At 42.8% G+C, this 22,734-nt stretch overlaps 1 protein-coding gene across 2 annotated transcripts in view; it reads left to right on the top strand.

The window, feature by feature from the left end:
- Positions 1–757: 757 nt before the first annotated feature.
- ankhb (ANKH inorganic pyrophosphate transport regulator b) overlaps positions 758–22,734 on the top strand; it is a 121,428-nt gene continuing 99,451 nt past the window's right edge. The window contains exon 1 of one of the 2 annotated variants that reach the window (XM_072575190.1): positions 758–1,223. In XM_072575190.1, coding sequence (XP_072431291.1) covers positions 1,125–1,223 — 99 coding nt within the window. In that variant the 5' untranslated portion in view covers positions 758–1,124. The remainder of the gene's footprint in view (positions 1,224–22,734) is intronic. The other variant, XM_072575189.1, reaches the window with a different exon arrangement.

Raw genomic sequence — 22,734 nt, 5'->3', positions numbered from 1 at the left:
TGTTGCCAGAGTTGGAGGATCTGAGCTATAGAGAGAGGCTGAACAGGCTGGGGGCTGTTTTCCATGGAGCTTCGGAGGCTTAGGGTTGACCTTATGGAGGTTTACAAAATTATGAGGGGCATGGATAGGGTAAATAAGCAAAGTCTTTTCCTTGGGGTCGTGGAGTCCAGAACTAGAGGGCATAGGTTTAGGGTGAGAGTGGAAATATATAAAAGCGACCTATGGGGCAACTTTTTCACGCAAAGGGTGGTACGTGTATGGAATGAGCTGCCAGAGGAAGTGGGGGAGACTGGTACAATTGCAACATTTAAGAGGCATTTGGATGGGTATATGAATAGGAAGGGTTTGGAGGGATATGGGCCGGGTGCTGGCAGGTGGGACTAGATTGGGTTGGGATATCTGGGCGGCATGAACGGGTTGGACCGAAGGTGTCTGTTGCCACGCTGTACATCTCTCTTGACTCTAACCACCCGATGCAGGAGCAACGCTCCGAAAGCCAGTGCTTCCAATTAAACCTGCCGGACCATAACCTGGTGGTTGTGTGATTCTGTTTAACATTTGGATACGGAACTGCTGCTTTTTTTTTTGGCGAGGGAATAGTGACCTCGCCCGACTCCGCGAGGCTTTCCCCGTGCCTCTTGCTGCGACCCCACGCCGCAGCGATGATGCCAATCGTTTCCCCTTGATGCTCACAGCGCTGTAACATCAGAGGCAGCTTGAGCCGGGGGGGACTGAGTGAGTGAGGCGTTGACAGAGAGGGGCTGGTGATTGTGACTATTATAGGGACCCACGTGTCTCTGCCTCATGACCCTGAGCGCTGTTCAGCTTTTCCTTCACTCATCATATGTTGTCTCTGTGCTCGGCGTGACTGAGAGAGGCTTGTGGGTGTGAATCGCGATTATTTTCTGCCTGGTTTGCTGTGTGTGTTTGTGGTTTTCCCACCCCCCCTTTCCCTTGTTTACAGCACAGCCCACAATGGAAGAAACTTCTGGGCGAGCTCCTCTTTTATACCGTGCGGAGAGAAAAGCGGTCGGTGTCAGCTCTTGCAGCCGGCTGTAATCGGCTCCTTCTCTCTCTCTCTCTCTCTCTCCATCCGTGCATGTCCGCTGTGAGAAGCAGGTGCCATGCTGAAAGTGACCGGATTCCAGACCCACTACTGGCCGCTGGTTCGCTTCCTCGTCCCGCTAGCGGTCACCAACATAGCGGTAGATCTCGGGGAGCAGGTCGGTGACTTGTTTAACAATTTAATTCATGGCGTACTTTCCTTTTCTCTCTCTCTCTCTCTCTCTCTCTGTAGCCGCACGTCAATAGCCGACGGCCACTGTCATGTTTAACATGCGCCGCTGGGCTGTAGGAAAAAACATGTTTGGCGCTGACAGGCATTGAACCCGACAGGAGGTTTCACCCCCTCCCAACCCCCGGGGCTTTGAGGCTGGTCCCTCTGATCAGCTGCAGCCCCCTCTCTATAGGGTGGCGTCTCATCAGCTTGTAAATCTGGGGCAACCTCATTATTCCATTTATTTTTGTTTTAAAATTTTCAACCGGTTAACCTTGCATCTGAGGTCAATTTTGACTCCAAGTGGAATCCCGGTCAAAGTGCGCGGACGAGAGGCTGGGATCCGTTCGATCACTTGCCATTCCTCGGCCTTGTTACGCAGAATTCCACATCCTATCATAGGATATCGATGCATCAGATTCTCACCCCCCCCCCCCCCCCCCGTGGTCAGAGTTCGTGGTTTAAAAATAGATCAGCTGCAGTTCTCCTCATCTGTGTGATATGTGTATGCGTCTTATGTAAATTCTGACTTGCATGTCTCGATTTTTAAATACCCAGCCCCTTCCATTCACCTCCACTACCTGCTAATTATGGTGTCTGTCAATTAAGGTCCAGTTGCAGCAGTCTGCCTCTCCCGGCGACCTCTTATCTCAGCTGCAGCTGGGGAAGGGTTTATTTGTTCAGCCAGATTGTGTGTATCTCCACAGATTAATCTACTCTATTTGCATCATGCTGCTGAATCAAACTGTTTGTTTACTGACCATCACTTGTACGAAGGAAGGTAGCCGCCCTTATAATGTGGGAAGGCTGGTGGAAAAATTCTCCAATCAAATTCTCTTAAGAATTAGAGTCACCTCCATTATTAATTTGCAATTATCTTTTTAATGTCCCCATGTACTAATGCTCAAAATGGCAATGTAATTTCTCTGGAGGTAGCAGTAAGTCATGGTGAAGACTTCCCTTTATATCTATACCAATCAGAGCCTGTCAACTCTGCAGCTAAAAGGTGAACAAGCAATTAGGATACCCCCTGTCTTGGCTGCAAAGTGAGCATGCATGGATATCCAAATGAGTACAGGTTGACTTTATGCCATTTTGATTGAATGGTCTGTGAACAAGCAAAAGGAAGGCTTATATATGGTGAATGGGTACAGGGGTAAGATAGCTGAGAATTAACTTGTCCTGTCATCATCAACATCCACAGCTCCTTGTTTTCTGAAGTCCCATCTACAGTATTATCAGTTCTACTTCTGAGATTATATCAAGCATCAAATTTAAGTTTGAAACCTGTGCTCTTCTACTATTTGCCCATAATGAGTATTTCTACTCCATCTTGCCAATTGTAACAAAGCCTTTAGCATTAAGGACTATGACCTGGAATATTTTTTCCAAACATTTACACCAATTCTATCTTCAAATTCACCAAATAAACCTTTTCAATGAGCTATTTGATCTTCTCCCTTACCTACTCTTCATTATCTATTCATCCTTCTTGTGAAACATCATGAACTATTTTGCCATTTTTATGGTGCAATATATAATTTTGGAAACTAAAATTAGCTGCTTGAGTTGGCCTAACCACAGATCATTACATAGTTCGTAGCAATTGGACTTAGCCTCCGTCAAAGAAATCTGAAATTGATTTTATTTCTTAGTGGTTTGGATGTGATTTTTTTTCCATTTCTGCAAATCTCTATTACAATCACATTAGTTTCCAACATGTTCACTGCTCATGTGATCATTCTGGCCACATCCAAGTCAGCAATCCTGTAATATGTGATGCTAACTTGAGAAACAGAAATGAGATGTTGACTAAGGATGTTCCTTTTTGAAGGCAACAGTATTGACATGTGGAAGTGAAAATTGCTGGTCTTCCAGAGAAAAAGGAACACAGTTGTGACTTTGAACTATTTTCCATTTGTGCTTTGAATTAAAGTCAGCATTTAAATAGTTTTTAAAGAGATTTGCTTGTTCTAGACCATCACTGAATACTTTCCATATTTGTGTGTCTGACATACACAACACTTCATTTGTTTGTTGAAATTTTGTGGCATGTATTATGTTCTAGCAGGATAACAGACACTGAATCAGCTTGATCCTTAATTTGTGGGGATGTCTCAGTCTGATCCTTTGATAGTGAAGGGTTGCTTTACATAGAAGTCACAGCAAAGAAACAGACCATTCAACCCAACCAGATTCATGCAAACAAGGCTTTCTGTCTTCTTTGTCATGTCTTTCATTTAATTGAACATACTGTTAAAGCTCTAAGTCTTTATGATTAACTTTGCTTAATCCCTAATGGTTTGAGTTCAGAGGCAAATGCAGTGGTTCACTAACTCTGTCCAAGTAAGTTGTTGACAATACTTATTTCTCATAATGCCATGGGTAACACCAATCCCTCCTGGTCTGACTGCAAATAATATAATGAAGTAATCAATGGACAATGTTAATAGTAAAACATGCAATTTACTTTCAGAGGGCCCATTGTGGCATGATGGTAGTGTCCCTACCCATGGAGGCACGGGTTCAAGTTCCACCTGCTCCAGAGATGCTCAGTAACATCACTGATTAGAAAACTAAATAAAGGTCAAATTAAGAAAAAGAGTGCATTCAAGCAAAATGTGATGAAAGACAGAATAACCTTCATGGTCAACCAGTGATAGAATTTCTACAAGTATTTCTGAACAACTAGATGTTGAAGGGTATTGGGAGTTTGTGGGGGTCAGTGTAGGGATGAAACCAGATGCATCAATTGAGATCCCTCATCAGAATACACACTAGACCTCGTCTGGAGATTTGTGTACAGATGTAGGTGCCACATTGTAGAACAGATGCAGGTACATGGGTGAGAGTGATTTACTAGAATAATTCCAACAGGCTTGAAGTTGGAACTAACCTTCTTGGAGAGGAGATCTGTTGAAGTTTTGATAATGAACAGGGTGGGCAGAGTCATTAGGGTAAACCTGTTTCTCTTTTGTAAAAGAAAGAAGACCGAGAGGGCATAGATTTGAAACCATCTACAAATGAAGCAAGAGTGATGTAAGAAAAACACTTCCATAAAGCGAGTAGATAGGGTATGGTGTGCACTGCTTGGAAATGGGGAGCATGTAGGTTCAACTGATACATTTCAGACCATTTGATTGCATTTGGTTTGTAAATTGTACTGGGATATGAGGAAAAGGTGGCAGATTGACACTAGGTAAGAGCCAAAGGGCATGATGGGCTGAATGACCTCATTTGTAATTTTGTGATTAATTATCTTGTCATCTGATTAAAGTGCTGTGTTAATCCAGGCTTTGAGGTTGATCTTACTGTAATCACTAGAAAATAACTGATTTTACACACACACTGTTTGTCACTGGTGTTTTTTTGAAGTACATTCAGCTGTGGCACTCACAACTAGTGGCGGCAGAAATGAGTTAGTGTTCTGCCATGACACAGACCACCCTCTTCTCATAACAAACAAAACACAGTGCTGTAGTGTACAATATTTTTATGAATTTAGCAAATATGCTTGTGGAAAATGTATGGCCTTCAATCCTGAACGCTTGCAAATTCTTTAATTTGTGAATTAATGTACTACTTACTCCAGATGTGCCAAAATATTTCTCAACATGGTATTGTGTAACTTATTTGCACTGCTATACCATTGAAAATCTCTCAGCAATCATTTTTTTAGGTCTTTTTACCATTGCTATGTAATCCCCTACAGTATTTTGATTCAAGACTTAAGACGAGTACAGAGATATTGGTGTGAACTGCACGACTTGACCTGAAATCTGAATAGTAAAAGAACTAAAACAACACTTTTCATGACTTTAGTTACTATACAAATTCTAATAGTTGAGGAGAAAGTGAGGACTGCAGATGCTGGAGATCAGAGCTGAAAATGTGTTTCTGGAAAAGCGCAGCAGGTCAGGCAGCATCCAAGGAACAGGAGAATCGACATTTCGGGCATAAGCCCTTCTTCAGGAACCATCTTATGCCCTAAACGTCGATTCTCCTGTTCCTTGGATGCTGCCTGACCTGCTGCGCTTTTCCAGCAACACATTTTCAAATTCTAATAGTTTTATGTGTCTGCAGAGGAACAGGTCACAAGACTGTGTCAACAAGTGACACCTTTCTAAACTTAAAAACCTTTGGCTCTACACTGTATCTTTTAATTCCTTGCCTATTCATATATCTATCAAGATGCCTTTTAAACATGGTTATTGCATTGACTTTCCCTTCCTCCACCACTCTGGCAGTGCTGGTTTTAAAAATCCCTCTCACATCTCCTTTCCTCCTTTTACCTAGTAACTGACATTTTCTACTCCTGGAGAAAAGACTGGCTATCCATTCTATCTATTACTTTTTCTATTGGGTTGTCCTTCATCCTGCAACATTCAAATGAAAACAAACTCTGTCCAATCGCTCCTCATACTTGATGCTCTCAAAACTAGCAACATCCTGATTAAGGTACTGCAAATAAAGGTGCTGAGTAAGATGGTGAATTGGGGTTATATATTAGCGTGGATAGGGACTGGCTCCCACATTGTTCTGGTAGTGTGGTGACCAGACTGCACTCACTATTAGGAGAAAGTGAGAACTGCAGATGCTGGAGATCAGAGTCGAGAGGGTGGTGCTGGAAAAGGCCTCATTCCTGATGAGGGGCTTATGCCCGAAACATTCGATTTTCCCCTGTTCCTCGGATGCTGCCTGACCTGCTGTGCTTTTCCAGCACCACGCTCTGCACTCAATATTATAAATATGACTTAACTAACGTTCTGTACAGCTGCTACGTGACTCGAGCTTTTATACTCTCTGCCTGCCCAATGAGGGCAAGATTGCCATATGCTGCTTTGACCACCTTATCCAAAAGGGAAAATGCTGGAAAATCTCAGCAGGTCTGGCAACATCTGTAAGGAGAGAAAAGAGCTGACATTTTGAGTCTAACTGACCCTTTGTCAAAGCTTTTACCTTATCCATTTGTATTGTCACTTTCAGGGAACTGTGGACTTGTACACCTAGAAGCCTTTTTAAGTTAATGCTACTAAGGCTTTTGCCATTAACTATGTACTTGCCTCCTGCATTAGATCTTTCATCATTTTGTGGGATGGCAAGTGATGAGGATGACGCAAATCTACAGAGGAATATAATCAGGTCATGTGAGTGGGTAAAAGCTTGTCAGATGGAATATCATGTCGGAAAATATGAGATTATGCACTTTGGTAGGAAGAAGAACTCAATATTATTTAAATGGAGACAGATTTCAGAAAGCTGGAACATAGAGGAATTTGGGATCCTTGTATATGAATCACAAAAAGCTAGCAAACAAATTCAGCAGGTAATAGGGAAGGCAAATGCTTGTTGCCTGTTATGTGAAAATGAGGATGTCTTGATTTTAAAAATATTCCACATCACCCCTAGAATACAGTGAACAAGTTTGGTCTTTTTTAGCAAAGGAAAGATATATTGGCTTTACAGACAGGCCAGGGAATGTTCTGTATGTTGATTCCGAGTGTGAAGGGAGAGGTGGAATAGGCTGGGCTTGTACTCATTTGAAATTTTAGAAAAGTGAGAGGATATCTTATTGAACCCTGTAAGATTTTGGGGGGTTTGACAGGGTAGATGTGGAGAAATTGTTTTCCATTATAGGAAATACTGGAACCACAGGGCTTATTTACGTAAGGGTTCACCCATTTAAAAACACATGAGGAAACCTTTCTTGAGGGTTGTGAATCTGTGGAACTCTTTTTTTTTTAAACTGTGGAGGGCTGCAGAGGACCGGTCACAAAGTATATTAAAGGCTGAAATAGATTTTTAATCAGTAAGGGAATCAAGGGTTATGGAAAATTATAGGAAAGTGGAGTTGAGGGTTATCTAATAACCCTTCATCTTGTTGAATGACAGAACAGACACAATGGGCCATGTGTTCTACTTCTGCCCTGAAGCCTTACCATTTTACTGACTAGCAAATGCAAATCCTGACTTGCTTCCTATGCATTGACACGACCAGAAGCTATTGAATATTTACCATGTCCTCTTGCAGTAAATAATTTTCTCTTACAGCTATAGTGTTGATTTTGCCCACTTTGTTTCTCATGAATTAAAGAATTTTGATGTCTTAGAAAAGGCAAGAAAATAATTTTATACCTCCAAAGAAGCAACAGACTCACTAACTATTGTATCACTATTTTGTGTTACAAGCCAAGGAAACGTAAACGGCAACTTCAAATACTAGGTATCACAAAGCTAACTTCATCTTCACTTTGTGTATTCTGCCATATCACTGTTCACGTGTGCACCATTCTCAATCATTCCTATTTAATCAGTGAGCACTGCAGCTAACTTGCTTATCTGACAATTACACATTAATGGAGAAAATTGAATGTACTCCACAGCAGGCAGAATCAAATTACATGTCCCAGACAAACTGTTTTATATTTGAACGTTTCTGATCCAGTGTGTAAAGGACAAAACTTTAGTACCATACAGAGAAGAGTGTTTATGCACTACTGTGCACTAAGAAAGCTTGTATTTCAGCCCTGTAAAGCTCACCTACCTGATTTTGGAAATGGGGTAGAGATGAAGTATAAAAGATACAACTGTACAAAAATGCTGGTGCGGCCGCACTTGGAATATTGTGTACAGTTCTGGTCCCCATATTTCTGGAAGGATGTGGAAGCCTTGGAAAAGGTGCAGAGGAGATTTACCAGGATGTTGCCAGGTCTGGAGGGAAGGTCTGATGAGGAAAGGCTGAGAGACTTGGGTCTGTTCTCATTGGAAAGAAGAAGGCGAAGAGGGGATTTGATATAGACATACAAGATGATCAGAGGATTAGTTAGGGTAGACAGTGAAGGCCTTTGTCCTAGGATGATGACGTCAGTGTGTACAAGGGGGCATAACTACAAATTGAAGGGTGATAGATTTAAGACTGATGTCAGAGGCAAGTTCTTTACGCAGAGAGTGGTAAGGGCATGGAATGCCCTACCTGCTAATGTAGTCAACTCCAGCCACATTAGGGAGATTTAAACAATGGATGATTTTGGGATAGTGTAGGGGGATGAGCTGAGAATAGTTCACAGGTCGGCGCAACATCGAGGGCCGAAGTGCAGAACAGGCCCTGTATTGTTAGATGTTCTATAAATGGATCATTTTCTGGTTGGCAAGATGTAACCAATGGGAGTCCAACAGGATTTGGTTATTGGAGCCCCAACAACTTACAATCTATATTAATGACTTGACATAGGGTAGAAAGTACGATAGCCAAATTTGTAGATGACACTAAAATAAGTGAGTTGCAATGAAGAAATAAGGAATTTACAAATAGATATTGTTAGGTTTGGTGAATGGGGCGAAAATTTGGCAGGTAAACTTTAACATGGGTAAGTATGAATGCATTTTGATTGGAAGAGTAGAAATGCATCTTATTGTTCACAGAGAAACTTCAGTGCTTTGGTGTAGAGGGATCTGGGTGACCGTGTGCATGAATTGAGGGAACAGCGGGTAGTAAAGAAGGCAAATACAATTTTGCCATTATCGCTAAAGGAGTAGAATATAAAGGTGGGGAGTGTTGTTGCAACTGTACAAGACATTAGTGAGACAGCATCTTGCTTCCTTACTTGAGGAGGGATGGTAGTTGCATTGGAGACAGTTTAAAGGAGGTTCATTCGATTGATCCCAAAGATGAGGGGGTTATCTTATGAAGAGAAATTGAGCAGTTTAGTCCTTTCCCCTCTAGAGTTTAGAAAAATGAGAATCTATGAGGAGAAATTACTTTCCTCCAAAGAGGTTGTGAATCTGTAGAATTCGCTCCCCCAGATTATGATGGATGCCGGGACATTAATAAATTGGAGGAGGCGGTGTCTTTTTAATGGGTTGAAGAGTTATGGAGCATGAGCAGGGAAGGTGAGTCGGAGCTGGGATGAGATCAGCCATGATTGTATCGATTAGTGGAGCAGGCTTTCAAGGGGCTGAGTTGTCTACTCCTGCTCAGAGTTCTTACGTTATTTTGAAACTTAAGTAGAAAGTAGCTCAAATTCTCCATAAAGCCCAAATGACAGTGTATGGTTGGTTGTAATGCTGTGCTGCAAGTGTTCCAAGGAACCAGTGTGTCTCATGAATAAGAATTCACTTTTATTTCCCTTTTTATTATGAAACAAACTTTGATTTGGCATGAGCTGAGAAATTATTTCAATTTTCTATGGCAAAATCAACTTCTTGACTCTTGACAGGTTGAGAGAATGTCTGCGTTCTTTAGTGGGCGGCACAGTGGCACAGTGGTTAGCACTGCTGCCTCACAGCACCAGAGACCTGGGTTCAATTCCCGCCTCAGGTGACTGACTGTGTGGAGTTTGCACGTTCTCCCTGTGTCTGCGTGGGTTTCCTCCGGGTGCTCCGGTTTCCTCCCACAGTCCAAAGATGTGCAGATCAGGTGAATTGGCCATGCTAAATTGCCCGTAGTGATAGGTAAAGGGTAAATGTAGGGGTTTGGGTGGGTTGTGCTTCGGCGGGGCGGTGTGGACTTGTTGGGCCGAAGGGCCTGTTTCCACACTGTAAGTAATCTAATCTTAAAAAAAATCTAATCTCAGTCTCCTTTCCTCTCCTCCCTTTGCCTTGCCATGCTACCTTGGTCTTTCTGGTCTCTCCTCCCCCTTCTTTTACTTCCTCTACCCTTCTCTTTAGACTCTTCAGATGGTAGCAAATGATGTGTTCTCATGATCACAAGGTTGTGCAGCAGGACATTATAAAGTTTGCCACCTGGTCAGAACAATTCAGTCAGTGGATGTATTGTCTGAATACTCAGTGGCCTGATCTATAATATTTTGATGTGGGGGTGCCAGCGTTGGACTGGAGGTGGACAAAGTTTCAAGATCACAACTCCAACAACTTTATTTAAAAGTGCTAGCTTTCAGAGCGCTGCTGCTCCATCAGGTAACTAGTGGGGCAGGATCATAGGACACAGAATTTACAGTAAGCGATCAAAGTGTCATAAAACCTGATGCAATGTATTGAACAAACTTAGATTGCTGTTAAGTCTTTCATCTTGAGATTAGATTCCCTATAGTGTGGAAACAGCCCCTTCGGCCCAACAAGTCCAAACTGATCCTCCGTAGAGTGACCTACTCCCCATAATAGCCCCTGACTAATGCACCTCACGGTATGGGCAATTTAGCATGGCCATGCTAAGTTGCCTGAGGCTGAATTCGAACCCAGGTTCCTGGTGCTGTGAGGCAGCAGTGCTAGTCACTGAGCCATCCCAATCTTTTAGAATGGGGTTTACATTTTGATCAATGGAGACCTGCATCCCTTTTCTAAGTGATGAAAGACTTAACAGCGCTCTAGGTTTGTTCAACACATTGCTTCAGTTGTACGACACTTTGATCTTTTACTGTAAATTCTGTGTCCTATGGTCCTGCCCCCACTAGTTACTTGACTAAGGAGCAGCGCTCTGAAAGCTTTTACTCTCGCGTAAACCTGTTGGATTATAATCTGGGGTTGTGATTTTTTTTTTAAACTAAAATATTTTGCCAGTTGCTTTTAAGGTGTGTATGCGGCCTTCATATGTAGATACATGCGGTGCACACTGGATTCATGAACGATTTTGTCAAAGGTTAGTGTTGTATAAGATAAAGGGTTAATCTGCTCTAAACCGGAGTTCAGTCCACTGATATGTAAAACAGACACTGGGTGGAACATTCTAGGCAGTTGAGGCAATGCCAGAACAGGTCAGAAAGTATGCATCGCATGAAACATGTACATGAACATGAAACAAAGGCACCCATCCTAACACATATTGGTGATATAATGTGCTGAAGAGTTACTGTAACTTTGTATATAGTTACTGAGAGTCTCTTATGCTGAGAGTTGTTTGTGGTTCATCCTTCCCACAGATGACTAGAAAGCCCTAAGTGTAACAAAGCTACATTCTACCTCATTGGTAGGCATCTCCTTACTGTTGTAAAAACACTGGCAGCGGTGGACACTGGTGTAAAGACCTGAAGGAGCCAACATCAAAAACAAGAATCGAAAGAGAAAGAAACCAAAAAAAATTGCAAAAAAAAAGACTATCTACTTTAAGTATTCAAATAAAAGCTAAATCCTGTGGATGCTGGAAATTTGAAACTGAAAATCCTGTGGGTTGCGCTTCGGCGGGTCGTTGTGGACTTGTTGGGCCGAAGGGCCTGTTTCCACACTGTAAGTAATCTTAAAAAAAAAAATTGCTGAAAATTATGTGCAGTGCAGTCTTGAGGAACACTTAAATTTCCACTTAGACACTTTACAGCCTCAAGTTCTCCATTGATTTCAGTAACGAAAAACTGACTGCATGATTTTAAGTTTCCACACTCCTATTTGTGCTTTAACACAACTGCAGGTGTGGAAACTATGAAACAAACAGATATTGCTGGATAAGCTCTGAAGTTCTGGCAGCATCTATGGGGAGAAAACAGAGTTCACATTTCAAGGCTGGTGACCCTTCTTTAGAACTGAGAGTATCTAGAAGAAAGTAATATTTTGCACTGGACCTTATACCATCTGCTTATGCCAAAATTATTTCCCAACACTTTTTAGTTCTGAAGATCATTACCAGACTCACAACATTAAGACGACTTAATTCATTCATGGGACTGGATATTGCTGGCTGGCTATCATTTTTTTTTCTCTAAGCCCTAGTTCCCCCTTGAGAAGGTGATGGTGAGCTGCCTTCTTCAACCATTGTAGTCTGCATGCCGTAGATCAACCAACAATGCCCTTAGGAAATCCCAGACCTTTGACCCAGCGACAGTGAAGGAATGGTGATATATTTTCAAGTCAAGATGGTGAGTGCCTTGGAGGGCGACTTGTAGGTTGTGGTATTCCCATGTAGCTGCTATCTCTTTTTTTGTTTCTTCGAGATAGAAATGGTTTTGGGTTTGGAAAGTGCTGTTGAAGGATCTTTTTCATGAATTTCTATAGTGGATCTTGTAGACAGTACACACTGCTGGTACTGTGCATCAGTGGTGGAGGGATTGAATACTTGTGGTTATGGGCCAGTCAAGCGGGCTGCTTCTGTCCTGGATGGTGTCAAGGTTTTTGAGTGTTATTGAAGCTGCATCCATCTAGGCAAGTGAGAATTATTCCATTACATTCCTGACTTGTACCTCATAGATTGTGGTTGGGCTTTGGGGAGTCATGAGATGAGTTACTTGCGTGGTATTTCCAGTCTTTTCCCTGCTTTTGTAGCCACCGTGTTTGTGGTGAGTCCTGGTCAATAGTAACCCACAACAGAGTGGGGCATTCAATATTGTCAAGGGGAGGTGTTAGATTATGTGGTGCAAATGTTACTTGCCCCTTTTCAGCCAAAGGCTGGATATTATCCAGGTCTTGTTGCATTTGAACATGTATCTGAGGAGTCGTGAATGGTGACTGAACATGAGGCAATCATTGCCAAACATCCCCACTTCTGACCTTCACTGGTGCAGAAAAGTTCATCAAAGTAGCTGAGGATGATTGGGCCTAGGACACTACCCTGAGGAACTCCTGCAGCGATGTCCTGGAGCTGAGATGACTGATCTCCAACAACCACAACTGTCTGCCTATCTGTCAGACAATGGGTGTTTGGGCACAACCAGCAGAAAAATTGTGCCCTAACACCCATTGATTCCAGAGATGCTGCTAGGTCTGCTGACTTTCTCCAACAGTTATTTCTTCATTTTTAAAAGGCAAGCAGCAAATCATTCAGTAGCTGCAAGTCTATAAGCAGCTAGAACATAGAATGTTACAGCGCAGTACAGGTCCTTTGGCCCTCGATGTTGCGCCAACCTGTGAAATTAATCTGTCCATCCAACCTACACTATTCCAAAATTATCCAATGCCCTTAATGTTGGCAAATTACTACTGTTGCAGGTAGGCCATTCCACGCCCCTGCTACTGAGTAAAGAAACTACCGCTGATATCTGTCCTAAATCTATCACCTCTCAAATTAAAGCTATTTCCCCTCATGTTAGCGATCACCATCCGAGGAAAGAGGCTCTCACTAGGCAAAATATCTAACTCTGATTATCTTGTATGTCTCGATTTTAAGTCATCTCTCAACCTTCTCTCCAACGAAAACAGCCTCCTTTCCCTCAGCCTTCCCTTTAAGACCTTCCCTCCATACCAGGGAACATCCTAATAAATCTCCTCTGAATCCTTTGCCAAAGCTTCCACATCCTTCCTATAATGCGGTGACCAGAACTGTATGCAGTACTCTAGATGCAGCCTTACCAGTGTCTTGTACATCTGAAGCATAACTTTGTGGCTCTGAAACTCAATCCCTCTACCAATAAACGCCAACACACCATATGCCATCTTAACAGCCCTGTTAACCTGGGTGACAACTTTCAGGGACTTATGCACCTGGACACAGATTTCTGTTCATCTACACTGCCAAGAATTTTACCATTTGCCCAGTACTCTGCATTCCTGTTACTCCTTCTGAAGTGAACTACCTCAAACTTCATTTGCCACCTCTCAATCCAGCTCTGCAGCTTATCTATGTCCCTCTGTAATCCACAACATCCTTCACTATCCGCAACTCCACTGACCTTTAGTGTCATCTGCAAATTTACTAACCTATCCTTCTATGCCCACATCCAGATCATTTATAAAAATGACAGCAATGGTCCCAAAAAGATCTTTGCTGTACACCACAGGTAACTGAGCCTCCAGTTGAACATTTCCCTTCAGCCACCACCCTCTGTCTTTCAGCCAGCCAATTTCTGATCCAAACCACTAAATCACCCTCCATCCCGAAACTCTGTATTTTGTGCAATAGCCTACCGTGGGGAGCCTTACTGAAATCCATATACACCACAACAACCACTTCACCCTCATCCACCTGTTTTGTCACCTTCTCGAAGAGCTGAATAAGGTTGGTTAGGCACGACCTAACCTTCACAAAACAATGTTGACTATCCCTAATCAAATTATTCCTTTCCAGATGATTATAAATCCTATCTGTTGTAACCTTTTTCCAACACCTTGCCCACAACTGGAGTAAGGCTCACTGGCCTATAATTATTAGGGTTGTCCCGACTCTCCTCTTTAAACAAGGGGACAACATTTGCTACCTTCCGGTCTCTGCCACTATTCCTGTAGACAATAAAAACCAAAGGCTCTACAATCTCCCTGGCCTCCCAGAGAATCTGAGGGTAAATCCCTTCTGGTCCAGGGGACGTAATCTATTTTCAGGTCCTTTAAAATTGCTAAAACCTCCTCTGTCAACCGCAATCCCATCTAATCTAATAATCTGTATCTCCGTATTCTCACTAACACTGCCCTTTTCCAATGTGAATACTAACAAAAAGTATTCCGTAAGCGCTTCCCCGTGTCCTTGGATGCCACACATAACTTCCCGCTACTGTCTTTGGCCCTAATCTTACTCTAGTCACTTGTTATGTTGTGGGGAAAATCATCGGTCTCCGAATCGGGGTTCAATGACAGTGTTTATTGCCGGAAGCTCCGGGGGGTGGGAAAAGAGAAAGACTCCAATAGCACAGTGGTCAGCGGTGATTCTTCTCTCGACCCGGAGAACGTGTCAAGATACTCTTATACATCTTGTGATACAATAGGTCATGATGAGATTTTTGTCTTTGTTACATGATTTGTTTATGCTAATCATTGCAGAATCATTGATCATTTTGATACAGTCATACAGTTCCAGCACAGCCTTTGTTAATTTCAGCACGGGGGGGGGGGCGTGGGCGTGGGTGGTTGTTAGTTTCAATGCAGACATTGCCAGTTTCAATGTCTGCGTGGAAGTCCATTGCTGTAGTAATCGCTCTTCCTGAGAAGGATGATTACTTGCAGCCCTGGCTATTACCATTTAGTATTGAGTCCATATCAAGCTTTTAGCATTTCTATCAAAGGTGTTGGTTGGACCCACACACTTCAGCAGCCAGGGTATGTTACTCATCGTCTCTTCCCCCACCTGCCTTAAACTAATTAACTAGGTTGTGAGTGCATTGTGCTGGCATTCTGGTGGCCCCAAGCAGTGTCTGTATTTGCTCTGCTGTCTCTCTCCATATTGTAGTCCAGTGGTCATCTTAGTGTCAAGTGGCCAACTGATGGCTCAGCGGCCATCTTGTGTGTCCATGTGACTGTCACCCTGCCCCGTGCCATCTCCCACTTCAGGTTAATCCTGATATACCTGTAGAAGACCTTTTTAGGGTTTTCCTTGATCCTATCCGCGAACAACTTCTGGCTCTTCTTAGTCCTCTCTTTTGATCTTTTCTGGCTAGCTTTTATAACTCTCAAGCTGTCTAACTGAGCCTTAGAACATAGAACATAGAAGAATACAGCGCAGTACAGGCCCTTTGGCCCTCGTTGTTGCACCAATCCAAGCCCACCTAACCTACACTAGCCCACTATCCTCCATATGCCTATCCAATGCCTGTTTAAATGCCCATAAAGAGGGAGAGTCCACCACTGCTACAGGCAGGGCATTCCATGAACTCACAACTCGCTGAGTAAAGAATCTACCCCTAACATCTGTCCTATACCTTCACGCCTCATCTTCACATAAGCCTTCTCCTTTCTCTTGATAAGAGCTTCAACTTCTTTAGTAAACCATGGTTCCCTCTCTCGACAACCACCTCCCTGCCTGCTAGGTATATACTTATCAAGGATCCGCAGTAGCTGTCCTTGAATAAGCTCTACATTTCAATTGTCCCCATCCCCTGCATCCTAAATTTTTGCCTAATTGCACCATAATTGCCAGTCAGCACAGGCTTGTAGTGGCCTCAGAAGTGGTGTTCCTACCTCTGGGCCAAGAGGCCTACATTCGTGTCTTACCTGTTCCAGAGGTGGGCAGCAATAACTCTGAACAGATTACTTAAAAAGAAATCTCAGCACAGGCTCTCAGTGGCCGCTTGTACTGCTGTTATAGCTTCCCCACTTTTGAGCTATGAAGGCTGGCTTCAAGACCCAGAGGTGTTTTACAACATGCCTGAACTGATCCTTTCTTTCTCTCCTCTAAAAATCTGAAGACTGGTGCATAATGGAATGGTTAATAGCTAGAGGTTGAAAGGCAGTCAGACCTGTGAAAAGGAGGACAAAAAGCTATGAGGGCAACGGATATACACGTATGGGCAGTTGTAGAGCCGGAAACAGACTCTTCGGTCCAACTTGTCCAGATATCCTATATTAATCTAGAGGCATTTGCCAGCATTTGGTCCATATCCCTCTAAACCCTTCCTATTCATATACCCATCCAGATGCCTTCTAAATGTTGTAATTGTACCAGCCTCCACCACTTCCTCTGGCAGCTCATTTTGTACACGCACCACCCTCTGCATGAAAACATTGTCCATTAGGTCCCTTTTAAATCTTTCCCCTTTCACCTTACACATATGGCTTCTAGTTTTGGATCCCCTACCCTGGGGAAAAAGACCTTGGCTATTCACACTATCAATGCGCCACTTGGTTTTATAAATCTCTATAAGGTCACCTTCAGCCTCTGGCACTCCAGGGAAAACTGCCCCAGCCTATTCCGCCTCTCCCTGTAGCTCAAATCCTCCAACTCTAGCAACTCTTTGTAAATCATTTCCAAACCCTTTCAAGTTTCATAACATCCTCTCTATAGCAGGGGCGACCAGAATTACATGCAGTATTCCTAAAGTTGCTTAACTAATGTCCTGTAGCGCCTCAACATGACCTCCCAACTCCCGAGTTGAGGTGCAATTGAGCATTGGCAGTCTAGCAGTAAGTTAGACCTTGGGGGGAAAAAGTGAAGAACTTGCCTGACCAGTGTACTAGTGCAGGTTCCCATAAGACACAAAAATAGGGAATATGTTGGAAAGTAAGGTGTATTATGGAAAAAAAAATTTAAAGTCCGCTGCAGGGAAAAACTGCACACTGAAAAGTACACCTTGTCAGGAAAATGGTACACTTGCCCAAACAAGAAGGGTGAATGGAGTGAACCCTTAACTGTGTTCAAAAAGGCAAGATACATCTCCCCCAAAAAAAAAGTCAACCCTCCATTTTGATTTCTAAAACTGGAGTGAAATATTTGACAGAATTTACAAGCTTGGAAATATTTTTAAAATTTCAAAAGATTTATCAGAAGGCTATTGCTGTAGTAATGAATGTTTAGTAAAGTAAATGATTCAAAAAATACAAATGCTTTATAAGGGAATAAAATCCAGGGATGGGAATAATAAATCACCACAGGACAACCAATAAATGTAATTGAAATCATTATTCAAAGAATTTTCTACAGTTCAATGGTGACTAAGTCTGCTGGATAAACAGTGTATAAAGATCCTAACCAGCGAGAAAGCAATTCAAAATAAATTTGTATTCCTGATGACAAGCCTGTCGAACATCAGATTTGAAACAATATAAAAGTATTGAAAGCATAGAGGTTAGAATACTTTAAGAAGGAAACGTCTTTAAGGAGAAATAGAAAAAAATTTAACAGATTTGAAGTCAGAAGGTTCTAACAATATTGGAATTCATAGAGGAAACAGTTTCCTGCATACAGAATTGCTTCAAAATTAAATCAGAAGCAGAACAAGTTCATGTGCTATAGTATTTGCCAGGTCCTATAGCTGATAATGTTATAAATAGCCAGAAAATAAGATACTTCCACTTTCAATAATATGAAAGCTTCCTGCAATTACTTTACCTCAAGAGCAAATCCAATTCTTTAGTCAATAGGATTTAAGAGTTCAATTTCCAAGAGAATCAGCCAATTTTGTTAATAAACTCTATAGATCAGTTTGAAATCTGTAAATTTGGTGTCTTGCCGTCAGAATTAAGAGACAAAACTGGAAATGTAAATATTTGCTGACTTGTTCCTCTTCACAGCCAGCGGTGTGAGGTTGCCAGCTTCCTGCTGAGAACACTTCCTCCACCCTCTTCCTGCAGTATGTTTTGTTTGTTGTTGACTGTGCTCCTTTCTTCATCTCCGATAGCTCGAGGAGGATGCATAATACTGCACCCGTTTCTTAAGAATATACATTCGTAAAAATGTGTGTATATCAGGACAAAGTCCTCGAATATCTGCCACACCCCTCCCTATGGACTTTAGCAACTTAGAAAATTCTAGACATTTATCAACACTGCTACACTTGTAGCAGTGGCCAAAATAAGTTAGTCAATCAGCAACTAACCTAAAAAGTATTTAACTAGCATTGGTGGAGTTTGCTGTTCAGCTGTACGAGCTTGAGTGCGTGTTAGCAGGAACATTTGAGCCCCAACGTGCACTTTGATTTCAAACTCTCAAAGAACAAGTAATGTTGGTTCTGGATTAGTGGTGCTGGAAGAGCACAGCAGTTCAGGCCGCATGCAAGTAATGTTGGTGTTTACGTGGTCTGATCGTGTTGTGGTAGTGTCCTTACTTTTGGGCCAGAAGATCTGGATTGAGGTTGTACCTCTATATACTTCTGGCTAGTGCTCCCTGTGCACGTGCCACACCTTTACTGGTGTGGCTTGTACTCCAAGTGTTTGCTGCCGGCACTATTTCTGTTTGGGAGAGGTCACAGCACAGTAACAGATAAGTGAATATTTTTAAGTGTGACCTTGCATTAAGTCTACAGTAGTGAGTAGCGTGTGTTCTTTGTTGATTTATATGTTTTACTCAGATATGGCTCCTGATAAAAATATAAGCCATAAGTATTAAAATTTAAAGTTAGCCTGGAGCAGTGTTTTGTAACGGAATAAGACCGTGCTATTTTCTGGGTCTGTAGATTGGAAGAAGCAAAAATGGAAGAGTGATATGCTCTTCTTGTCAGATGGGAATTTGGGGAGAGTTTACAATACTGAGGATTAAAATCAACGAGGTAAAAACAATAACTGCAGATGCTGGAAACCAAATACTGGATTAGTGGTGCTGTTAGAGCACAGCAGTTCAGGCAGCATCCAACGAGCAGCGAAATCGACGTTTTGGCTCCCGATGTGGTCTCCTCTACATTGGGGAGACTGTGCGCCTCCTAGCAGAGCGCTTTAGGGAACATCTCCGAGACACCCGCACCAATCAACCACACCGCCCTGTGGCCCAACATTTCAACTCCCCCTCCCACTCTGCCGAGGACATGGAGGTCCTGGGCCTCCTTCACTGCCGCTCCCTCACCACCAGACGCCTGGAGGAAGAACGCCTCATCTTCCGCCTCGGAACACTTCAACCCCAGGGCATCAATGTGGACTTCAACAGCTTCCTCATTTCCCCTTCCCCCACCTCATCCTAGTTTCAAACTTCCAGCTCAGCACTGTCTCCTTGACTTGTCCAGACTTGTCCGACCTGCCTATCTCCTTTTTCCACCTATTCACTCCACCCTCTCCTCCCTTGACCTATCACCTTCATCTCCTCCCCCACTCACCCATTGTACTCTATGCTACTCTCTCCCCACCCCCACCCTCCTGTAGCTTATCTCCGCTTCAGGCTCACTGCCTTTATTCCTGATGAAGGGCTTTTGCCCGAAACGTCGATTTCGCTGCTCGTTGGATGCTGCCTGAACTGCTGTGCTCTTCCAGCACCACTAATCCAGTATTACTGAGGATTATATCTGCAATAAATGCCATTGGTTGTGAATCCTACCAGACTGAATGAATCAGTTGGAGTGATGGTTAGAGGCAATTTTTTTAGACAATAGGTGCAGGAGTAGGCCATTCTGCACTTTGAGCCTGCACCACCATTCAAATGATCATGGCTGATCATCCTTAATCGGTATTCTGTTCCTGCCTTATCTCCATAACCCTTGATTTCAACATCCTTGAGAGCTCTATCCAAGTCTGTCTTAAATGAATCCAGAGACTGGGCCTCCACTGCCCCCTGGGGCAGAGCTTTCCACACAGCCACCACTCTCTGGGTGAAGAAGTTTCTCCTCATCTGTCCTTAATGGTCTACCCCGTATTTTTAAGCTGTGTCCTCTGGTTCGGCACTCCCCCATCAGCGGAAACATGTTTCCTGCCACCAGAGTGTCCAATCCTTTAATAATCTTATATGTCTCAATCAGATCCCCTCTCAGTTTTCTAAACTCAAGGGTATACAAGCCCAGTCGCTCCAGTCTTTCAGTGTAAGGTAGTCCTGCCATTCCAGGAATTGACCTCATGAACCTACGCTACACTCCCTCAATAGCCAGAATATGAGGAATGTACAAGAGCAAGGGGAGGTGATGGATGGCAGTTATAGGAAGGGGGGGAAGTCTCCGATATAGTCGGGTAGATGGGTTAACTGCAGGAAAGGTAAGAGAGGTAGGCAGGTAGTGCAGGAGTCTTCTGTGGCTATCCCCATTTCAAACAAGTATGCTGTTTTGGAAAATGTAGGGGGGGTGATGGATTCTCAGGGGAATGTAGCGCGAACAGCCAAGTTCGAGACTGACTGACTGTAATGTAGTGAGGAGTACATCAGGTTCCAAGAGATCAATTGTGTTGGGGGACTCTCTAGTCCAAGGCACAGACAGACGCTTCTGTGGCCAGCAGCGAAAATTCTGAATGGTGTGTTGCTTCCCTAGTGCCAGAAACAGAGGGTGCAAAATGTTCTCAAGGGGGAGAGGGACCAGAAGGAGGTCATTGTATATGTTGGTACCAATGACATAGGAAGGGAAAAGGATAAGATTCTGAAGGGAGTATATAAGAGAGTTAGGCAGGAATTTTAAAAAGGAAATCCTAGACTAGTAACATCTGGATTACTCCTGGTGCTGCGAGCTAGTGAGGGCAGAAATAGGAGGACAGAGCAGATGAATGCATGGCTGAGGAGCTGGTGTATGGGAGAAGGATTCACATTTTTGAATCATTGGAATCTCCTCTGGGGTGGAAGTGACCTGTACAAGAAGGACAGATTGCACCTAAATTGGAAGGGGACTAATATACTAGAACTGCTCAGGAGGATTTAAACAATTAAGGCGGGGGTGGGACCCAGGGAGATAGTGAGGAAAGAGATCAATCTGAGACTGGTACAGTTGGGAAAGGGAGTGAGTCAAACAGGCAGGGACAAAGCGAAGAACGAGGTAGGACTGATAAATTTTAAACTGCATTTATTTCAATGCAAGAGGCCTAACAGGGAAGGCAGATGAACTCAGGGCATGGTTATCCTTTTTTGAAGTGGCCTAAAAGTCAATTAAATATACTCCGGAAAGATGGCTGAGCAGTACCTTCAGGTCAAATCTGAATAGACGAGACAATAGTGAGACCCAGATTCAGTGAATGGATTTAAAAGAATATCATGTAACCTTTTATTCTGAAATGTATCCAATATCTCTATGGAAGTAAAATTGTCTTGGTATGGAACAAATCTGCGAACTGAAATCAATTCTGCAATGAAGAAAGTGTGTACAAGCACTACACCATTGGTAGATACCTGGATTAGAGAATAGAGATCTAGGGATCAAGGGACCTTGTAGGAAAATAACATTTTGCTTTCTAAAGCCAATCCTGGTATTTAGGTTAAATAAAAACAGAAAATGCAAGAAATATTGAGGAAGACAAGCAGCATCTACCTAGAAATAGAAAAGTCTATCTACCGGCTGCAGAAGATTTATCCAACCTAATTCCATATTTCTGTTCTTGGTCTGTAGCTGGGTAGTTATGGTACCTATCCAATCTTTCCTCCTAGCCAAAGTTATCAATTTCTTATTGGTCACACCCTTCCTAATAAAGTGCCCAGAACCCCACACAATCCTCAAGATAATATTGTTTAATGCAGTTTGATCATAATTTGTTTTTATATTCTCGCCTTGACTACTGGAGAAGTAACCTAATATACAGCCTTTAGCCGCCCTGTCTCCCTGTCCTCCCACTTTCAAGAATCTGTGAAAATGTACATCAAAACCCAGCTGTACTCCTCCGTATCCTGCTATTTATTTGTGGACTCACTTGCCTTCCCCAGATGTTACCTTTTGCTTCTATGACCATCCCTTAATGAATCCATGCTGACTGTCTCTGTCTCTGTCTCTGTCTCTGTCTCTGTCTCTGTCTCTGTCTCTGTCTCTGTCTCTGTCTCTGTCTCTGTCTCTGTCTCTGTCTCTGTCTCTGTCTCTGTGTATCTGAATGTTGACTTTTGTACTGTCCCCCAGACCCCCTTTTTTCTTTTTCTATAATCATTACTGAGGTTAAACTGATTGGCTTGTAAGTATTCACTTTGTCTTTCTCCCTTTCGTTTCTTTTTTTTTAAAAAAAATGACATTACGGGCATGCTACTAGAGAACTGGTAGCCAGAGGCCTGGAAGATGGACAGTCAGGGCCTTTGCTATTCTATTCCTGTTAATCCTCACTTTTTGTTTTCATTTTCACTTTCACCCCTGCACTTTTTTACCTCAGACTTTTGCAGTACCATGATTGCAGTTTCTTATATAAGTTTATTTTCTTGCCTTCCCTTACTGTCTTTTCTTGATATCCAGTCTAGTGGGTTAAGATTTGGGAGTTTTGCACTTTTTTTTTTTCATTTTTGGAATAAATTCTTTTTTGGAATCCTATCCCCTCGACTGCTGCGAAATGTGTTTATTTCTGATAACTGT

This window comes from Chiloscyllium punctatum, chromosome 8 (genome assembly GCF_047496795.1).
Source record: "Chiloscyllium punctatum isolate Juve2018m chromosome 8, sChiPun1.3, whole genome shotgun sequence".
Taxonomy (NCBI): Eukaryota; Metazoa; Chordata; class Chondrichthyes; order Orectolobiformes; family Hemiscylliidae; genus Chiloscyllium; species Chiloscyllium punctatum.
This window is presented reverse-complemented; position numbering and strand designations above follow the sequence as displayed.